This window comes from Hyperolius riggenbachi, chromosome 5 (assembly GCF_040937935.1).
Source record: "Hyperolius riggenbachi isolate aHypRig1 chromosome 5, aHypRig1.pri, whole genome shotgun sequence".
Lineage (NCBI taxonomy): Eukaryota > Metazoa > Chordata > Amphibia > Anura > Hyperoliidae > Hyperolius > Hyperolius riggenbachi.
The window spans coordinates 28,722,610-28,744,839 of record NC_090650.1 but is presented as its reverse complement, the minus strand read 5'-3'; the positions used below and the strand labels follow the sequence as shown (position 1 = coordinate 28,744,839).

General features: G+C 51.4%; 1 protein-coding gene across 1 annotated transcript; it reads left to right on the top strand.

Moving 5' to 3' along the window:
• The first annotated feature begins 807 nt into the window (after window positions 1-807).
• CLXN (calaxin) lies at window positions 808-20,693 on the top strand. The gene is made up of 6 exons (XM_068238558.1): window positions 808-927; window positions 2,208-2,363; window positions 10,876-10,980; window positions 12,405-12,556; window positions 16,439-16,543; window positions 20,627-20,693. Exons 1-6 carry the CDS (start codon window positions 849-851, stop codon window positions 20,675-20,677), a joined length of 648 nt encoding a protein of 215 aa, XP_068094659.1. The 5' UTR covers window positions 808-848; the 3' UTR covers window positions 20,678-20,693.
• Window positions 20,694-22,230: the final 1,537 nt, after the last annotated feature.

Below are 22,230 nucleotides of genomic sequence, written 5' to 3'. Positions count from 1 at the left end.
ATAAATGTAAAATATTTTATATTTGTCATCAGGCAGCTGAAAAAAGGCTGCTATTTATTATTATAATTTAGAAAATAGATTTTATTTCTGAAATCTTGTATTTTTAATTTGGGTCCACTTTAACTGTCGCTCAGAGGGGCTCACAATCTAATCCCTACCACAGTCATATGTCTATGTATGTATCATGTCATGTAGTGTATGTATCGTAGTCTAGGGCCAACTAGGGAAAGCTAATTAATTTATCCGTATGTTTTTGGGATGTTGGAGGAAACCAAAGTGCCCGGAGGAAACCCGCACTGAAACCTCTCTGACACTGCAGCTGTTCTTGGTTGGTTTTGGGGCACCATATCCCCACAGTGCTTGGGGCACCATGTAAAACTTGCACTGGGCCCCCAAGTTCCTTAGTTACGCTGCTGCACAGAAGGGCGTGCGTCTGAAGCGTCCCAGCAAGCAGCGGTGCTTGGGAGGAGGATTGGGAAAGTCTATGGAGCTTCCTGAGGCTTCTCTCTACTGAGGTAAGTATGAGCTTTGCTCTTTATACCCCTCACAGGTTTAAATTGCTGGTGTGACAAATGTAATGGGTAGCCCAGGATACAGAGCACCCGTTGCTGGGCAACACTGCAGGCAGGCAATAGGATACAGCAGGAGCATCACTCTGGTCAGCCAATGGGATGATCGTTGTACGTAAACTGCAGTCTCCACCCATTTCAGCAGCTTCTCCCTTCCAGAGACAGGTGATGTCACGGCAGAGGCGTAGCTGATTGGCGGGCAGGCATCGTGGCCATAGTAACGGCTTGTTGTGGGTCCCGCGTGCTGCTGGGACACATTCCGGACGCAGAAGCGGATCAATGGCGCAGCCGGGGCCCGTGCTGAACCGCAAGACGCTGCAGAGCCTGGCCGAGAGCCTGAGCAAATCCAGCCGGCACTGTAACTATCCTCTCCCCAGAGACACCTCCCACTTACTCCCATTACCAGCATCTATTATCTATTTTAATTAATGAGCTTTGTTTTTGGTATTGGCATGATGTCTATTGAAACAACACTTATTATTGCCATTATCATCACAATTGTCATTACTTTAATTACTGTGTTTGTAAATGCTGGAATAATTATTTTATTAATATTACCAAAAATGGCCTACACATTTCTTTGTTCATTTTGTTATCTGCTACAAAAGTTTAAGCTTGCCATACATGTACAATACAATATAATGTAACATTTTTCCATCAGATGTGATCTTTCCACGCACTATTTATGATCGTAAGTAATTGCAATTTAATTATCGATTGTTCCCATAAATGGACCAATTAGGGCATTGTCTATCTTCAGATACGATCGTAAAATCCAACTTTAGGATTGGTTAACTTTTCTGTTCTAATCGACCATAGAATCGGTTTTCATCATGCTGCACAGTTTTCTGTGCAGTCAGATCGTAAATAGTGCGTCGAAAGATTGCATCTGATAAAAAAATGGTACCGATAATGGGCACCTTTAGATAGATGGATCTTTCTCTGATCAGAAAGGGATCTATTGCCTGGCCACACACTGCACATTTCCAATATATTTTACCATGAAATCTATTGGAAATTGTCCTAGTGCCACCGCTGTGTATAAGTGTCCCTTCTCTCTGCCTATACTCAGTAAAGCCTCACCTCTCCGCTAGTGCAAGGGGAGAACAGGGCTGGAAGAAGCCCCCAGGTAAGTATAAAACCTCTTGCACCCATCATAAAAGGTTTACTGTTTGTGCTCAAATCCATGGCATGGGAGAGCAAGAAAAAATGCACGCTAAGTGTCATTGTCTGTAATTGGCAATTGAAATGCAAAAATTAATGACTGCTGATTGAAAATTGCCCCAAAATCGCTCAGTGTAAACAGCGGAAAACCGCATCGGAGTTCCATTTGCAGTGGTGATTTTTTTATTGGACAAAATGTGCCCTAAGCAGAGATAAGGAAATGGTTGGTTAAAGATAACCAATATTCATAGTACATATAGTAGAGGGGATCATTACCAAACAGCACTAATGCAGAGACTGGAGGAGGGCCCCAAATTGACCCCTCAGTTCTAGGGATGCAGTGTTGCAACCTCACCAGGACCCTTAGAACTGAGGGGCCCATTTAGGGCCCTTCTCTCTTATTGCTTCACCTCTGGACTACAATGTGTTGTAATATTGCATGTGAATGGTGTTTGTTTTTTGTGCTTCTTGCAGTCACCAAGAATGAAGTGGAATGTCTCATCCGACTGTACAACACCATAGTGGGAAGGCCGATAGATCCAAACACCAGGGGAGGGATAGACAGGAACACCTTCCGGAACATCCTGCACAACACCTTCACCATGACGGATGACATGATCATGGACAGGGGTGAGTTATGGGTCCACCGCACTGGACTAATGCCCTCTGTGGAGGACGGTAACATTTTATTAGTGACCCACAGAAGTAACAGACGTGGGGCCTGATGCAATAGAATTTTCCTCCTGAGTTTTCTCCTAGGAGATAATTTTTCATCTTCTATTTAAAATAACTTTCCAGCACTTTTCAACTGAAAAAGTATGTGAAAAAGTAAATCAAAAGTAATCAAAATTATTTTGAGTATTTTCTTGCTTTCTGGGAGCTGAAAGCAGAACTGTAGATTCGTTAAAAGCAAACAGTTTCACTTACCTGGAGCTTCCTGAAGCCCCCGGCAGCCGTCCTGTCCCGTGCCGGTCCTGCCCGAGCCTCCATTCTCCCGCGCGAGCTACTTTCATTACCGCCGATTTACAAGTCAACGGCAACTGCGCCTGCGTGCCCCGGGCAAGGCGACGCTTTCTTCGCGTTCCCACCCGCTAGAGCAGCTATAGCGGGTGGGAACGCGAAGAAAGCGTCACATTGCCCGGGGCGTGCAGGCGGGGTTGCAAGTCGGCGGTAATGAAAGTAGCTAGCGCGGGAGAACGGAAGCTCGGGCAGGACCGGCACGGGACAGGACGGCTGCTGGGGGCTTGGGGAAGCCCCAGGTAAGTGAAACTGTTTGCTTTTAACGAATTTACAGTTCCGCTTTAAGAGGCATTTTATTGACAAGTTTAAAAATATCACCTAGGAGAAAACTCAGTTGATTGCATATGGCCACGGGACCTGATGCATGAGAGCGCAGTAATATTGCAATGCAAAGACAATGCACATCAAGATTACCCTTACTAACAGCACTGTGTACCACAAGTTACGCTATCAGCACAACTTGACTACCGTGCAAGGTAATGCACTACCAATGGGAACGCTCATTAGTAGTGCACATTACCATAGCAACAGTCAAGTACCGCATGAAGCACTTATAGTGTAACTCGCATTACATAGTGCCAGTAATAGTGTCATGCGATCTCTGGGCACAGCAGTATTACTGCGTTTTCGTGCAATAACCCCATTGGGTTGAACTCACAGACATCGCTATTGATGTTCAAAGAAGTTTGGTAGATAACCGATCTCTGCACGAGAAACTACCGGTAGTATCCACAAGAAAACCTGGAATATGGAGTGCGTTTGGTAGGTGTTCCCTCGGCCAGCAGGGATGGAGACCGGACACAGGTCGGGGGGGGGGGGGGGGAACAGGTGATTGCTCTCCACTGCCAATACTGCAGGGTCCTCAGGGGAGAAACAGACCAAAATGGCGCCAGGAAATATGGGTGCACCATGAGCCGTCATAGGCCCTAATGTGAAATACGGCTATAGTGGCACTCAGATAGTAATTTGGGCGCCGTCAAAAGACGGAGCCCAAATTACTTTAGAAAACAATACCAATAGCTGGCGGCCGAATTACATATTACCCCCGGTGTCCATGGCGACCTGGAGGAGGAATAGTAATGAATGCTGCCGGGACTTTTCCAGGAACAGGTGAGCTGTTTTTCGGCTTTGCCCTGCGTCCAGATTTCCTGCGGCACAGAAGGGGTTAATCTCGTGCCATGTTTAATATAGAAACCATTGACATGTCTGTTGAGTTCCCGTCTGTGATTTTCCTTGGCTCGTAGTGTGAGCCGGGGCTTATACAGGATGGTGCACGAAACACCGGCCCAGATCCTGCCTGCGTTTGTCATCTCTGACGTAAAGTCTATTTCGCCTGTATCTGTTCATCTGGGTCTGGGTATATGACAGATGCAGGCGAAACAGGCTTCATAAGCCATAGACCACACACACAGTAGGGAGAGGTGCACGGGGACCGGCCAATGAAGTCTGCCTGTATACTGGCGCATGTGACAGGCTCCCGGCCGCTGGAGTCTGCCTGTATACTGGTGCACGTGACAGGCTCCCAGCTGCCGGAGTCTGCCTGTATACTGGTGCACGTGACAGGCTCCCAGCTGCTGGAGTCTGCCTGTATACTGGAGCACGTGACAGGCTCCCAGCTGCCGGAGTCTGCCTGTATACTGGTGCACGTGACAGGCTCCCAGCTGCTGGAGTCTGCCTGTATACTGGAGCACGTGACAGGCTCCTGGCTGCTGGAGTCTGCCTGTACTGGTGCACGTGACAGGCTCCCAGCTGCCGGAGTCTGCATGTATACTGGTGCACGTGACAGGCTCCCAGCTGCCGGAGTCTGCCTGTACTGGTGCACGTGACAGGCTCCCGGCCAATGGAGTCTGCCTGTATACTGATGCACGTGACAGGCTCCCAGCTGCTGGAGTCTGCCTGTACTGGTGCACGTGACAGGCTCCCGGCCAATGGAGTCTGCCTGTATACTGGTGCACGTGACAGGCTCCCAGCTGCTGGAGTCTGCCTGTATACTGGTGCACGTGACAGGCTCCCGGCTGCCGGAGTCTGCCTGTATACTGGAGCACGTGACAGGCTCCTGGCTGCTGGAGTCTGCCTGTACTGGTGCACGTGACAGGCTCCCGGCTGCCGGAGTCTGCCTGTATACTGGTGCACGTGACAGGCTCCCAGCTGCTGGAGTCTGCCTGTACTAGTGCACGTGACAAGCTCCCGGCCAATGGAGTCTGCCTGTATACTGGTGCACGTGGCAGGCTCCCGGCTGCCGGAGTCTGCCTGTATACTGATGCACGTGACAGGCTCCCGGCTGCCAGAGTCTGCCTGTATACTGGTGCACGTGACAGGCTCCCGGCTGCCGGAGTCTGCCTGTATACTGGTGCATGTGACAGGCTCCCATTGGCCGGAGTCTGCCTGTATACTGGTGCACGTGACAGGCTCCCGGCTGCTGGAGTCTGCCTGTATACTGGTGCACGTGACAGGCTCCTGGCTGCCGGAGTCTGCCTGTATACTGGTGCACGTGACAGGCTCCTAGCTGCCGGAGTCTGCCTGTATACTGGTGCATGTGACAGGTTCCTGGCCTCCAGAGTCTGCCTGTATACTGGTGCACGTGACAGGTTCCTGGCCTCCAGAGTCTGCCTGTATACTGGTGTACGTGACAGGCTCCCGGCTGCCGGAGTCTGCCTGTATACTGGAGCACGTGACAGGCTCCCAGCTGCCGGAGTCTGCCTGTATACTGGTGCAGGTGACAGGCTCCCGGCTGCCGGAGTCTGCCTGTATACTGGTGCACGTGACAGGCTCCCGGCTGCTGGAGTCTGCCTGTATACTGGTGCACGTGACAGGCTTCCGGCTGCTGGAGTCTGCCTGTATACTGGTGCACGTGACAGGCTCCCGGCTGCTGGAGTCTGCCTGTATACTGGTGCACGTGACAGGCTCCCGGCCTCTGGAGTCTGCTTGTATACTGGCGCACGTGACAGGCTCCCAGCTGCTGGAGTCTGCCTGTATACTGGTGCACGTGACAGGCTCCCGGCTGCTGGAGTCTGCCTGTATACTGGTGCACGTGACAGGCCCCCGGCTGCTGGAGTCTGCCTGTATACTGGTGCACGTGACAGGCTCCCGGCTGCTGGAGTCTGCCTGTATACTGGTGCACATGAAAGCCTCCCGGCTGCTGGAGTCTGCCTGTATACTGGTGCATGTGACAGGCTCCCGGCTGCTGGAGTCTGCCTGTATACTGGCGCACGTGACAGGCTGGAGTTTGCCTGTATACTGGCGCACTTGACAGGCTTGCAGCTGCCGGAGTCTGCTTGTATACTGGAGCACGTGACAGGCTCCCAGCTGCTGGAGTCTGCCTGTATACTGGTGCACGGCCCGAGTCTGCCTGTATATTGGTGCACATGACAGGCTCCCAGCTGCCGGAGTCTGCCTGTATATTGGTGCACGTGACAGGCTCCCAGCCGCTGGAGTCTGCCTGTATACTGGTGCACGTGACAGGCTCCCAGCTGCCGGAGTTTGCCTGTATACTGGAGCACGCTACAGGCTCCCGGCTGCCGGAGTCTGCCTGTATACTGGAGCACAGGACAGGCTCCTGGCCGCCGGAGCCTGCCTGGACACTGGTGCACGTGACAGGCTTCCAGCTGCCGGAGTCTGCCTGTATACTGGTGCATGTGACAGGCTCCCAGCTGCCGGAGTCTGCCTGTATACTGTAGCACGTGACAGGCTCCCGGCCGCCGGAGTCTGCCTGTATACTGGTGCAAGTGACAGGCTCCCAGCTGCTGGAGTCTGCCTGTATACTGGTGCACGTGACAGGCTCTCAGCTGCTGGAGTCTGCCTGTATACTGGTGCACGTGACAGGTTCCCAGCTGCCGGAGTCTGCCTGTATACTGGTGCACGTGACAGGCTCCCAGCTGCCGGAGTCTGCCTGTATACTGGTGCACGTGACAGGCTCCCCGCTGCTGGAGTCTGCCTGTACTGGTGCACGTGACAGGCTCCCGGCCTCTGGAGTCTGCCTGTATACTGGTGCACGTGACAGGCTCACAGCTGCTGGAGTCTGCCTGTACTGGTGCACGTGACAGGCTCCCAGCTGCCGGAGTCTGCCTGTATACCGTAGCACGTGACAGGCTCCCGGCCGCCGGAGTCTGCCTGTATACTGGTGCAAGTGACAGGCTCCCAGCTGCTGGAGTCTGCCTGTATACTGGTGCACGTGACAGGCTCCCAGCTGCCGGAGTCTGCCTGTATACTGGTGCACATGACAGGCTCCCAGCTGCCGGAGTCTGCCTGTATATTGGTGCACGTGACAGGCTCCCAGCTGCTGGAGTCTGCCTGTAATACTGGAGCACGTGACAGGCTCCTGGCTGCCGGAGTCTGCCTGTAATACTGGAGCACGTGACAGGCTCCTGGCTGCCGGAGTCTGCCTGTATACTGGTGCACGTGACAGGCTCATGGCCACCGGAGTCTGCCTGTATACTGGCGCATGTGACAGGCTCCCAGCTGCCGGAGTCTGCCTGTATACTGGTGCACGTGACAGGCTCCCGGCTGCCGGAGTCTGCCTGTATACTGGAGCACGTGACAGGCTCATGGCCGCCGGAGTCTGCCTGTATACTGGCGCATGTGACAGGCTCCCAGCTGCCGGAGTCTGCCTGTATACTGGTGCACGTGACAGGCTCCCAGCTGCTGGAGTCTGCCTCTAATACTGGTGCACGTGACAGGCTCCTGGCTGCCGGAGTCTGCCTGTATACTGGAGCATGTTACAGGCTCCCGGCTGCCGGAGTCTGCCTGTATACTGGAGCACAGGACAGGCTCCCGGCCGCCGGAGTCTGCCCGGATACTGGTGCACGTGACAGGCTACCAGCTGCCGGAGTCTGCCTGTATACTGGAGTATGTGACAGGCTCCCGGACGCTGGAGTCTGCCTGTATACTGGAGCACGTGACAGGCTCCCGGCTGCCTGAAACTGCCTGTATACTGGAGCACAGGACAGGCTCCCGGCCGCCGGAGTCTGCATGGACACTGGTGCACGTGACAGGCTTCCAGCTGCCGGAGTCTGCCTGTATACTGGCGCATGTGACAGGCTCCCAGCTGCCGGAGTCTGCCTGTATACTGTAGCACGTAACAGGCTCCCGGCCGCCGGAGTCTGCCTGTATACTGGTGCAAGTGACAGGCTCCCAGCTGCTGGAGTCTGCCTGTATACTGGTGCACGTGACAGGCTCCCAGCTGCCGGAGTCTGCCTGTATACTGGTGCACGTGACAGGCTCCCAGCTGCTGCAGTCTGCCTGTACTGGTGCACGTGACAGGCTCCTGGCTGCTGGAGTCTGCCTGTATACTGGTGCACGTGACAGGCTCCCGGCTGCTGGAGTCTGCCTGTACTGGTGCACGTGACAGGCTCCCAGCTGCTGGAGTCTGCCTGTACTGGTACACGTGACAGGCTCCCGGCTGCTGGAGTCTGCCTGTATACTGGTGCACGTGACAGGCTCCCGGCTGCTGGAGTCTGCCTGTATACTGGAGCACGTGACAGGCTCCCAGCTGCTGGAGTCTGCCTGTACTGGTGCACGTGACAGGCTCCTGGCTGCTGGAGTCTGCCTGTATACTGGTGCACGTGACAGGCTCCCGGCTGCTGGAGTCTGCCTGTACTGGTGCACGTGACAGGCTCCCAGCTGCTGGAGTCTGCCTGTACTGGTACACGTGACAGGCTCCCGGCTGCTGGAGTCTGCCTGTATACTGGTGCACGTGACAGGCTCCCGGCTGCTGGAGTCTGCCTGTATACTGGTGCACGTGACAGGCTCCTGGCTGCCGGAGTCTGCCTGTATACTGGTGCATGTGACAGGTTCCCAGCTGCCGTAGTCTGCCTGTATACTGGTGCATGTGACAGGCTCCCGGCTGCCGGAGTCTGCCTGTATACTGGAGCACGTGACAGGTTCCTGGCCTCCAGAGTCTGCCTGTATACTGGAGCACGTGACAGGTTCCTGGCCTCCAGAGTCTGCCTGTATACTGGTGCATGTGACAGGTTCCTGGCTGCCGGAGTCTGCCTGTATACTGGTGCACGTGACAGGTTCCTGGCTGCTGGAGTCTGCCTGTATACTGGTGCACGTGACAGGCTCCCAGCTGCCGGAGTCTGCCTGTATACTGGTGCATGTGACAGGTTCCCGCCCCCGGAGTCTGCCTGTATACTGGTGCATGTGACAGGCTCCCGGCTGCCAGAGTCTGCCTGTATACTGGAGCACGTGACAGGCTCCCGGCTGCCGGAGTCTGCCTGTATACTGGAGCACGTGACAGGCTCCCGGCTGCTGGAGTCTGCCTGTATACTGGTGCACGTGACAGGTTCCCGGCCCCCGGAGTCTGCCTGTATACTGGTGCATGTGACAGGTTCCTGGCCTCCAGAGTCTGCCTGTACACTGGTGCACGTGACAGGCTTCCAGCTGCCGGAGTCTGCCTGTATACTGGCGCATGTGACAGGCTCCCAGCTGCCGGAGTCTGCCTGTATACTGTAGCACGTAACAGGCTCCCGGCCGCTGGAGTCTGCCTGTATACTGGTGCAAGTGACAGGCTCCCAGCTGCTGGAGTCTGCCTGTATACTGGTGCACGTGACAGGCTCCCAGCTGCCGGAGTCTGCCTGTATACTGGTGCACGTGACAGGTTCCTGGCTGCTGGAGTCTGCCTGTATACTGGTGCACGTGACAGGCTCCCAGCTGCCGGAGTCTGCCTGTATACTGGTGCACGTGACAGGCTCCCAGCTGCCGGAGTCTGCCTGTATACTGGTGCACGTGACAGGCTCCCAGCTGCTGGAGTCTGCCTGTACTGGTGCACGTGACAGGCTCCTGGCTGCTGGAGTCTGCCTGTATACTGGTGCACGTGACAGGCTCCCGGCTGCTGGAGTCTGCCTGTACTGGTGCACGTGACAGGCTCCCAGCTGCTGGAGTCTGCCTGTACTGGTACACGTGACAGGCTCCCGGCTGCTGGAGTCTGCCTGTATACTGGTGCACGTGACAGGCTCCCGGCTGCTGGAGTCTGCCTGTATACTGGAGCACGTGACAGGCTCCCAGCTGCTGGAGTCTGCCTGTATACTGTTGCATGGCCCGAGTCTGCCTGTATATTGGTGCACGTGACAGGCTCCCAGCTGCCGGAGTCTGCCTGTATAATGGAGCACGTGACAGGCTCCCGGCCACCGGAGTCTGCCTGTATACTGGTGCACGTGACAGGCTCCTGGCTGCTGGAGTCTGCCTGTATACTGTTGCATGGCCCGAGTCTGCCTGTATATTGGTGCACGTGACAGGCTCCCAGCTGCCGGAGTCTGCCTGTATAATGGAGCACGTGACAGGCTCCCGGCCACCGGAGTCTGCCTGTATACTGGTGCATGTGACAGGTTCCCAGCTGCCGGAGTCTGCCTGTATACTGGTGCATGTGACAGGCTCCCGGCTGCCGGAGTCTGCCTGTATACTGGAGCACGTGACAGGTTCCTGGCCTCCAGAGTCTGCCTGTATACTGGAGCACGTGACAGGTTCCTGGCCTCCAGAGTCTGCCTGTATACTGGTGCATGTGACAGGTTCCTGGCTGCCGGAGTCTGCCTGTATACTGGTGCACGTGACAGGTTCCTGGCTGCTGGAGTCTGCCTGTATACTGGTGCACGTGACAGGCTCCCAGCTGCCGGAGTCTGCCTGTATACTGGTGCATGTGACAGGTTCCCGCCCCCGGAGTCTGCCTGTATACTGGTGCATGTGACAGGCTCCCGGCTGCCAGAGTCTGCCTGTATACTGGAGCACGTGACAGGCTCCCGGCTGCCGGAGTCTGCCTGTATACTGGAGCACGTGACAGGCTCCCGGCTGCTGGAGTCTGCCTGTATACTGGTGCACGTGACAGGCTCCCGGCCCCCGGAGTCTGCCTGTATACTGGTGCATGTGACAGGTTCCTGGCCTCCAGAGTCTGCCTGTATACTGGTGCATGTGACAGGTTCCTGGCTGCCGGAGTTTGCCCATATACTGGGGTACGTGACAGGCTAGTCTTTCGTGTGCCACCCTGTACAAGCTGGGCTGATCACAAGTGCAACATATTCGATACAAATGATCCCAAACATTGGCTATAATAAATAAACACTTGTATCTTTTTGCTACATATTCTGGTCTCTTCTGCTTGTGGATGAAGACTTTTGTTTTCTTGTTGCAGTTTTTCGCGGGTTTGACAAAGACAACGATAGTTACATTAGCGTGACAGAGTGGATTGAAGGGCTGTCGGTGTTCCTGCGGGGGACTCTGGATGAGAAGATAAAATGTGAGTAAAGGCAGAAGTAATCCTCGGCCGGGGCAGCACAGACATCGGCAGCCTGCAGACCTGCTAGATACGCCTTACCTAATATCAGAGGTTACAGGCATTCTGTAGGAACACTGCCCATAACCCCCCCCCCCCCCCCCCCCCCGTGTTACGATATGTACAGAGCAGGGTCGGGCTGAGGCGAGAGAGGCTCCAGCCTCAGGGCGCAGTGTAGGAGGGGGTCAGTAAAGGTGGCCATACATCAGGTGACTTGGCAGCCGATCGACCATCCAATTCAATTATAATAATTGAATCAGATGAAAATCAGAACCGCCAAGTGCATGCCTGATCGACAATGCGACCAATTTTGGGCCAAAATTAGTCGCATTAAGTGGTCGGACATGCTACAAGATGTCGAGCCATTGTGGTTAGTCGGATGTGCAACGGTAAAGGCGAGTAACATTGTGAACAATATCGCAGCGAGGAAACCCCCAACGCTGCCCCCCCAATGGTCAATATGCCTCCATTACCCCCCCCCCCCCCCCGTGCATTATACATTACCTGTCCACATCCGCTACTAGCTTCCTGATCTGTCCATACACGTGCCCCACATGGTTGCCGGCGTTCATGTGTGCGCGTATGTGTTACACAAGCACCCACATCGCTCCGGCAACCAGGGCGAGCATGTGTATGGACGGATCCCGAGGCCAGCGGCAGATGCTGACAGGTTATGTATAGTGTAGTGGGCTCCGGGGAGGTACATTGACCGTTGGGGGACAGCGTTGGATTGGCGAGGCGGAGTCACAAGGCTAATTCCAGATCGATTTTAGCACAAAATTGATCAGAAATTGGTCTGTAGTGTATGGGCAGGCAACAGATCTTTCTCCAATCAGATTCGATCAGAGAGAGAGCTGTCTCTTGGTCAATCTGCCCATAAATCGTCTGATCGTCTCACAATCTAATCCTACCATAATATTCTTATGTATTTATATAGCACTGACAACTTCTGCAGCACTTTACAGAGTACATAGTCATGTCACTGACTGTCCTCAGAGGAGCTCACAATCTAATCCTACCATAGTCATCATAGTCTAATGTCCTGCCATATTATTATTGTGTATTTATATAGCATTGACATCTGCAGCACTTTACAGAGTACATAGCCATGTCACTGACTATCCTAAGTGGAGCTCACAAACTTATCCTACCATAGTTATATGTCCCACCATATTATTATTATGTGTTTATATAGAACTGACAACTTCTGCAGCACATTACAGAGTACATAGTCATGTCACTTACTGTCCTCAGAGGAGCTCACAATCTAACCCTACCATAGTCATAGTCTTATATTCATTTTTACAGGCATGTCTGATATAAGCCTGGAGGACTAACCCAGATGCATTTCTACTTTTGTCTGGAGTTACGTCTGCTTTTTTTTATAGATTGCTTTGAGGTATATGACCTGAACAGCGATGGCTACATTTCCAGAGAGGAGATGTTTCATATGCTGAAAAACAGTCTTCTCAAGCAACCGACAGAGGAGGATCCAGATGAGGGGATAAAGGACCTTGTGGAGATAACGCTAAAAAAGATGGTAAGCAGTTGGTCCTCTTTCACATTGCGTTCTGATCATATTCGCGTTGGACGTTTTTTGAAGCAATTTTTTCCCCTTCCCTGCCATTTCTGTTCGTTGGACATTTTTGGTAAGCGTTTTTGCAGAGCGATTCCGTATTTAACTTCCTGACCTCAGTCAGGAAGTGAACTCTTTGATCCAGAAAAGAATAAATACAATGTATTTATTCTTAAAAACGCAATCGATGTGCAGAGCGATTTTGTGAGCGTTTTGCGCTTTTCCTATACCTTCCATTGTAGCAAAATTGCCCCGAAAATCGGATCGCCCTAATCTGAACTAGCGCATAGGATAACATAATGTACGCGCTTTCAGGACGATTTTGAAAAATCGCAGGCGCTTAAAAAAAATCCAAAACCGCCTCCAGTGTGAACGAGCTCTCAAAAAGTCTAGATACATTCTAAAAAATGTGCAGTTTCTACTCATACAAGTCAGTGCTTTATGTAAGGCCCAAATGCTTGTTCCTACCGTGCAGTAAGAAAAACAAACTGCCTGATATGCAGGAATATCAGCTATTGAATGAATAATGTCATCTACAGAGTACACTGAATATTTCATATTGCTGACTGTCCTCAGAGGAGCTCACAATCGAATGTCTCTAACATACTCCTAGTCTAATATCCCTACTATACATGAAGTCTGATTTGGGCTAGATTTGGGCGCAACCAGCGCCGCCATAGACTGTAATGGGAATCAGTCTATAGCGGGGCTCAGTGAGTAACGTCGGCTCCGTCAGAAGACAGACCCGAAGTTGCTTAACCCTCCTGGCGGTTTGCAAAAAAATCGCCAGGGGGCAGCAAATCTTTTTTTTTAAATTTTTTTTTTTTTTTTTTCATGTAGCGAGACAAAGTCTCGCTACATGATAGCCGCTGCTCAGCGGCATCCCCCCAGCCCCTCCGATCGCCGCCGGCGATCGGAGATCCGGAGATCCCGTTGAAAGAACGGGATCTCCTGGAGGGCTTCCCCCGTCGCCATGGCGACGGGCGGGATGACGTCACCGACGTCATCGACGTCGTGACGTCAGAGGGGACTCCGATCTGCCCCATAGCGCTGCCTGGCACTGATTGGCCAGGCAGCGCACGGGGTCTGGGGGGGGGGGGGCGGCCGCGGCGAGAGGAATTGCGGCGGATCGGCGGGTAGCGACGGCGATCGGGCACTGCACGCAGCTAGCAAAGTGCTAGCTGCGTGCAGCAAAAAAAAAATTATGCAAATCGGCCCAGCGGGGCCTGAGCGGTGCCTTCCGGCGGCATAGCCCGAACTCAGTTCGGGCTTACCGCCAGGAAGGTTAAAAACATAATAATTCGGCCTGGAAGCCGAATTATTTCATTCCCCCACTATCCATGGCGGCCTGGAGGGGGAATAGTAATTAACACGACCGGGACTTGTGCAGCAGCAGGATCAGCCATATATCGGCTGTATCCTGCGCCCAAGTCTCCCGGCGCCGATTTCAAATGTACTCGATTTGGGAGGAGCCAGACAACCTAACATTATGCTTTCTGGATGCGAGAACAAACCATAGTGCATGGAGGAAACCCATGCAAACCTTGGCTGTGGATTAAAGGGGAACTGAAGAGAGAGGTATATGGAGGCTGCTATGTTTATTTCGTTTTAAGCAATACCAGTTGCCTGGCAGCCCTGCTGATCTTCTGCCTCTAATACTATTAGCCATAGCCCCTGAACAAGCATGCAGCAGATCAGGTGTTTCAGACTTTAAAGTCAGATCTGACAAGACTAGCTGCATGCTTGTTTCTGGTGTTATTCAGATACTACTGCAGAGAAATAGACCAGCAAGGCTGCCAGGCAACTGGTATTGATTAAAAGGAAATAAATATGGCAGCCTCCGTATACCTCTCACTTCAGTTCCCCTTTAAACCCGGAACACCGGTGCTATTGATGGTAGAGCTGCCTAATAGGCAGCCTTACTACCCAAGCAACAATCACTGGTATTACAAATGAGACTTAAAGGGAACTTGAAGTGAAAGGGATATGGAGGCTGCCATATTTATTTCCTTTTAAAGGGAACCAGAGAGGAAGCACCCTTGTGTATTTTACCATGTATATCAGTAAGAACATTAGAGAAAACACTTACCATGCTCTCTGTTTCCTCCTCACTGCTAAAAGTGTCTGTTAACAGCAGTCACAAGAATCCCAGACTGAGCAATTAAATCTGGCTTTGCTGGGAATGATTATTGCTGAGTCATTATAGCAAAGCCACAAGGGGGCAGGCTTGGGCTTGAAATAACACCACAGAAGACAGACTTAGCTATAATCTTTCTGTAGCAAAGCTAGACGGAGCAGCCTGACTTCTCAGTCGGGGATTCTTATCAGACGTGATAACAGTCAGATTACACAGAGAACAATGAAACAAAGAGCAGATTAGGTGTTTACTGTCATGTTCCCACTGATATATAAGGTAAAATACAAGAGGGTGCTTCATCTCTGGTTCTCTTTAAGCACAGCCCACATCCAGCTAAAACTTTAAATGAGTCATCAGGGAAACTTAATAAAATAAGTGATACTTACCGGGGGCTTCCTCCAGCCCCAAGCTCCCAGCACGTCCCTCGCCGCAGCTCTGCCCGCAGCCGTTCGCCCTAGCTCCGTTCCAGTCCTCGGCGATGACGTCAGGGCGACCTCCAGGTCAGCCTGTAGTGCGCCTGTGCGATCGGCGCTGTCAATCACCGCCACGTGGGCCGGAGTGCACTGCACAGGCACAGTAGTTCTGCCTGCGCAGTCTGCACCGGCCCACGTGGCGGTGATTGACAGCGCCGATCGCAGAGGCGCAGTACAGGCTGACCTGGAGGTCGCCCTGACGTCATCGCCGAGGACTGGAACGGAGCTAGGGCGAACGGCTGACTGCAGAGCTGCAGCAAGGGACGTGCTGGGAGCTTGGGGCTGGAGGAAGCCCCCGGTAAGTACCACTTATTTTATTAATTTTTACCCTGATGACTCCTTTAACTTTATTGCAAAATGTATGAAGCCAGTAGCAGGTAACAGTACCACATATGATAGAAAGAGGTGCAGGCAGTGGGAAGGCCAACAGCTGTTTTGTGTCATCTGTATATATAGCGCTTCGTCAGGTCAAGATGGCAGCCACCATATCACTCTCACTTCACACTTTAAAGGACCACTGTTTCAAAAAAGTGTAAAATTTAAAATAAACGTAAACACATACAAATAAGAAGTGCATTCTTCTGAGTAAAATGAGCCATAAATTACTTTTCTCCTATGTTGCTGTCACTTACAGTAGGTAGTAGAAATCTGACAGAAGTGACAGGTTTTGGACCAGCTCATTTCCTCATGAGGGATTTTCAGCATGGTCTTTATACATTATAAAGATACTCCCTGAAAAGGATTTATACAAATATGCTAGCCAGCCTCCCTGCTTGGTACATACTTTTTTGGCAGTTAGATGGAGCAACTGCCATGTATTGAGTGCTTTTGAAAATAAAGAAAACACTAAGAATCCCCCGTGAGGAGATGAGCTGGTCTAAAATCTGTCAATTTTGTCAGATTTCTACTACCTACTGTAAGTCACAACAACATAGGAGAAAAGTAATTTTATTCTGTGAAAAATGTACTTCTTATTTTTATACATTTACATGTACTTTAAATGTTATGATTTTCTTGATCATTTAACAGATCAGAATCTAAGAAAAAAAAAAAAAAGAATCCAATAAAAACATCAGTTCCTTTCGTTAAATCAGAAAAATGAGAACTTTACAGCATCTCCACCTTTTCCTCTCAGGAATAACATGGCAACCCCCAGTGTAATGAAGGACGATATCTGCTGGGCTCTGATTCTTTGATTGGCTTTAAGTATATGTAAATGTTTTCCCTTTCCCACAGGACCATGATCATGATAGCAAGTTGTCTTACGCAGACTTCGAAAAGGCCGTCCGGGAGGAGAACCTTCTTCTGGAAGCCTTTGGGCCCTGCCTGCCAGACGCTAAGGTGAGATTCACCAGCAACACGTATGGCATGAAAGGGAGTCTGCAATACTGGTTTAACCACCTCATGCCACAGGCTGAAGGGTTGAAACACTCGTATAGGTTCACATGCTCCCTTGGCGCAAACGCACTTTGAAGAAACGTCCATTCTGCCTAACGTCCTATTTCCACTAAAGGTGTACAAATAGTAAATTTATAAATGTCCACTTTGCAGGAAGTGGTTAAAAGTAGTCCAGATAGGCCAAAAAAGTACCCCTGCCTACCTGGGGTTTCTACCAGTCTCCTGCACCCCTGCTGTCACTGTACGATGCTCCAGTCCCCACAGTACCTCTAACTACCTGGGGTTTCTACCAGTCTCCTGCACCCCTGCTGTCACCGTACGATGCTCCAGTCCCCACAGTACCTCTAACTACCTGGGGTTTCTACCAGTCTCCTGCACCCCTGCTGTCACCGTACGATGCTCCAGTCCCTCACAGTACCTCTGCCTACCTGGGGTTTCTGCCAGTCTCCTGCACCCCTGCTGTCACCGTACGATGCTCCAGTCCCTCACAGTACCTCTGCCTACCTGGGGTTTCTGCCAGTCTCCTGCACCCCTGCTGTCACCGTACGATGCTCCAGTCCCTCACAGTACCTCTGCCTACCTGGGGTTTCTACCAGTCTCCTGCCCCCCCCTGCTGTCACCGTACGATGCTCCAGTCCCCACAGTACCTCTGCCTACCTGGGGTTTCTACCAGTCTTCTGCCCCCCTTCCCCCGGCTGTCACTGTACGATGCTCCAGTCCCCCACAGCGCCCATCTTTCAGCCAGGTGACTGGGCGAGTCGCGGCCACTGTGTATGTGCGGCCGTGTGCGTCCTCAATCATGCTTTTTTTTTGTTCGATTTAGGTTCCCTTTAAAAGGAAACTCCAGGTGAAAGGAATATGGAGGCTGACATATTTATTTCATTTTAAACAATACCAACTGTCCTGCTGATCTCTTTGGCTGCATCACACCTGAAACAAACACGCAGCTAATCCAGTCAGATTATTGTCAGAAACATCTGATCTGCATGCTTGTTCAGGGGCTATGGCTAAAAGTATCAGATGATCAGAAGGACAGCCAGGCAATGTGCATTGTTTAACCTCTTGACGACCAGCTAACGCCGATTGGTGTAAACTGGTTGTCTGAGGGTTTCCATGGAAACGGCCGCTCCATGTCAGTTCATGGAGGGTGTCTCCGTGAACAGCCGGAGAGCCGCCGATCGCGGCTCGCCGGCAAAATGTAAACACGCGGGGAAGAAATCCCCGCTGTTTACATCATACGGCGCTGTTGCGCAGCAGCGCCGTGACGTAGATTGGCGATCCCCGGCCTCTGATTGGCCGGGGATCGCCGGCATCTGATAGGCAGAAGCCTATCCTATCAGGCGCAGGATGGATATCCGTCCTGCGCCGCTCAGAGGGGAAGGGAGAAAGAGGGAGCGGGCGAGACGGAGGAGAACGCTGCGGAGGGGGGCTTTGAAGAGCTCCCCCCGCTAAGCAAATGCAGCCGGCGGCGATCAGACCCCCCCAGCAGGACATCCCCCTAGTGGGGAAAAAAGGGGGGGGGGGGGTAGTCTGATCTCCCTGGCTCACTCCTGATCGGTGCTGCGGGCTGTAGAGCCCACGCAGCATCGATCACTGAAAAATCCCCTGGTCGTCAAGTGGTTAAAATTAAACATGTTGGCCTCCATATCCTTATCACTTTAGGTGTGCTTTAAAGAAAACCTGTAATTAAGAAAAAGTCCCCCGGGGGGTACTTACCTAGTGAGGGGGAAGCCTCTGGGTTCTAACGAGGCTTCCCCCGTTCTTCTCTGTCCCGCCGTTGTCCAGCTGCAGCCCCCCGAAGTGCGACAATGTAAATATTTACCTCCCGGGATCCAGCACAGGCGTACTAGCGGATTTCCCTTCGGGTAAGGCGGAAGAAGCGGAACCCGATCGATCCGCTGTACTGCGCAAGCGTGAGTCCATTAGCGCCTGTGCAGTGGAGTGGATATGATCAGGTTCGGCTATTTCCGCCTCACCCGAAGGAAGAGCCGCCCGCTACTGTGCCTGTGCTGGGTCCCGGCAAGGTAAATAAATTGGTGCTTGTCAGGGGAGAATTGCGGGACGCTTCGGGGAGCCAGCGCTGGACTGGCTGCAGCTACAGGGGAGGGGGAAGCCTCATTGGGACCCTGAGGCTTCCCCCTACCGAGGGGAGTACCCCCTAGGGAATTTTTATTTTAGTACAGGTTTTCTATAAAGTACCGGAGTCGTATATAAAAGGATCCTCCACTTTTATCAAACATTTATCCTTCTGACTACTCTTGCTTGCTCATTCATTTAGCTGCATGATTATCTGCTCCCAGGTATAATTCAGCTGCACATGATCACACAGAGCCCAATCCATTCATTTTCTGCCCTCTTGACTAAGAATCTAGTGTATGTACTCACCTGTCTCGTAACATCGTGTATCGATTGGCCACAGCGGAGGGAATTACACCGTGGGGCAGACTGAGGCCTCACTAGGACGATTGCCAATAGATTTCAGACATCTGTCTGCAGTGAGTGGGCAGGTAATGGATCATACTCTGATCAGAGGGAAATATATCTGATGGTCGATCAGATGCCCATCAACTCATGAATGGCGACTTTTACCCTCCCGTGAGCTTAAACCTTAGGAAGGAATTATAGATTATACATTTCATCCTGGTATTGGTGTTACTGCCATACCCCCCTGCGTGTGTTGTATCAGTTACTAAGGAGCGTAACTAAGGAGCATTAAGAGTAAGGAAACCTATGCTTTACCACTATGCAATGTACGGTACTTATAGAGGTGTTCACTACCAGCACAGCACCAATGCAAAGCTAATAAGATGGATGAAGGAAGGCCCATGGTGGGCTCCTCTGGTCCCGGGGCCCTGGTGCTTTCGCAATCTCTTCATCCCCTATTGCTACGCTGACTCCTCTCAGTTCGATTTACTGAAGCTTTGCTGTAGATTTATTCCGGTGTCTAATTTTCAGTTATATGTGGTGTCCAATCTCCGTAAAGGGGCATTATGGCGAAAAATTGTAACATTTAAAACAAACAAATAAGTAAGTTTTTTTTTCCAGAGTAAGAGGAGCCATAAATTACTTTTCTCCTATGTTGCTGTCACTTACAGTAGGTAGTAGAAATCTGACAGAAGCGACAGGTTTTGGACTAGTCCATCTCTTCATGGGGGATTCTCAGGGTTTTTTTTATTTTCAAAAGCACTTTGAAAATGGCAGTCTCTCTGTCCATCTGCCAAAAAACTGTGTAGCGAGCAGGGAGGCTGGCGAGCATCATCGTTTAAATCCTTTTTAGGGAATATCTTTATAAAAAATAAAAGCCTTGCTGAGAATCTCCCATGAAGAGATGGACTAGTCCAAAACCTGTCACTTCTGTCAGATTTCTACTACCTACTATAAGTGACAGCAACATAGGAGAAAGGTAATTTATGGCTCATTTTAGTCTGGAAAAAAAAAAAAAGTACTTATTTGTCTATGCACATATTTTAAATTTTACAATGTTTCGCCATAGTGCCCCTTTAAAGGGACACTGAGCAGTGCGATAAAAAGGAAATCTGGACTTACCTGGGGCGTCCTATAGCCCCCCGTAGCATGCGAGGTCCCCCAGCATCTTCTTGGTCCCTTCCATGGTCCCGCTGGTGGCTCCGGTAATCCGGTGACTTTGGCTAAAGTGGGTGGCCCCGGCCGTAAATATCCTGTGCAAGGCGCTTACAGCGACCAGCGTGAGGACTTGCAACTTTAGCTGAAGTCGCCGGGTTACCAGAGCCGCCAGTGGGACCACGGATGGGTCTAAGGGGGGGGGGGGGGGGGGGGGGCTAGAGGAAGCCCCAGGTAAGAGATCTCCTTTTATCGCACTGCTCAGGGTTCCTCTAATCACCATTGCCAGGTGTGATTTACTGTTCGTTCTGACCCAGAGAGGGAAGTAAATTGAGCCTATCAAAGCCTCTAGCTGCCTAGTTACTTTCTCCACATGAATGAGTGGAAATTTGTATGTTAAAAGTTCTCCCTGTTCATTCCTCATAACGCTGTGTTTTCTTGTTGCAGAGCATCATGGCGTTTGAGAGACAAGCATTTGCAGAACCCACCGAGTCATAAATATTCACACATCTGATGTTTTATTTTGTATCACATGATGTACTGTGCATAGTCTGTGAGGCTGGCGGTCACTCCACCAAACACTGGTGACCTAATGTTTGGAAAGTGGGTGGTGTCATGCTGATCCTCAGCCTCCCATACCTGTCAAATTATTGACTGGAAAAAGGACACAGATCCGGTATTATGTAAAGATGGTCAGTGAGATACCAATAATGCTGGCTTGCATGCAAATTGTATGCAGCTTGGAAATGTGCCAATCAAATGGTCTTTCTGTGGATTTTGGATTGGCCCAGTTCCAGGCTTCAGGAGAACAGAGGCGCCAAGAGGATAAAAGGAAGCTAAATGAGCTTAAAAACCAAATTCTTGGTAAATAAAAGGTAGTGGTGGACTTACCTCCTCCAAGTAGACACACAACAACTGTAGTAAAAAAACAGTCAATTATGTTTTTTATAAACTCAAAATATGCAACGCGTTTCGCAGGTTTGATCCCGCTTCATTAGGCAATAACAACGGAGCAATAGCATATGTGGTCAGTAGAAGAGCCAGGCACACTAGAATTTGTTTTTTAAGCTCATTTAGCTTCCTTTTATCCTCTTGGTGTCTCTGTTCTCCTGCATAATATTGAGTCCACCCTGGGTGGAGGGTTGAACCCCCTTTTTTTCATCTACAGAGCGACTTATTCCTGAGTGGGGTCAGGAAAATCTCCCCACCTGCCTTTACAGTGGTTGCCTAATGGTAACCCTGGTTTGTGAGTATTAATATTTACTCTATCTAGTAACCATTTACCAGTACATATTACACTATTGGGGCTCTTGGTGTTCCTTGTTTTTATCAGTTCCAGGCTGCTTACAATTTGCATGCATGCCAGAAGTATCAGCATCCCATGCACCATCTCTAGTGTTGTGACTTGGCTCCAGTGTCCACTAGCCGGCGTGTGTCTTGCAGGACACAGGCATCCAGATCACCTAGCTGTGCCATGCAGAGCTATGGGATTCGGGTGCGAGCTGCAGAAATCTCTAGCATGCCTTCTACAGATTCACAACTACATGCGATCTGGACGGCAAGTCATTGACCACACAGGCAGCATTTGCGAGGAAACGCAGCAGATTCAGGCCAAATTCAGCCATATTGGAAACGGGCCCTTAAAGAGACTCTGTAACCTCAAAAACATCCCCTGGGGGGTACTCACCTCGGGTGGGGGAAGCCTCCGGATCCTAATGAAGCTTCCCACGCCGTCCTCTGTCCCACGGGGGTCTCGCTGCAGCCCTCCGAACAGCCGGCGACAGAGCCGACTGTCAGTTCAATATTTACCTTTGGGAAAAAAAGCAGACAGGGAAAAAGATAAGGAGTCGGCACTACAACTCTCTCTGCATGCAGGAGGGAAGTGGCAGGAGGCACAGCCTTCTTACCCTTTGGTATGGACAGCGTGCTCAGGCTTGGATATGTGTAGGAATGGCGTAGTGAGGACAAAGAAGATAAGTCGGCACTTGCTGTAGCTTTTCATTTATTCCAAAGGTGGTGACACATCATATAATGCAGAGTATCAAAAATGG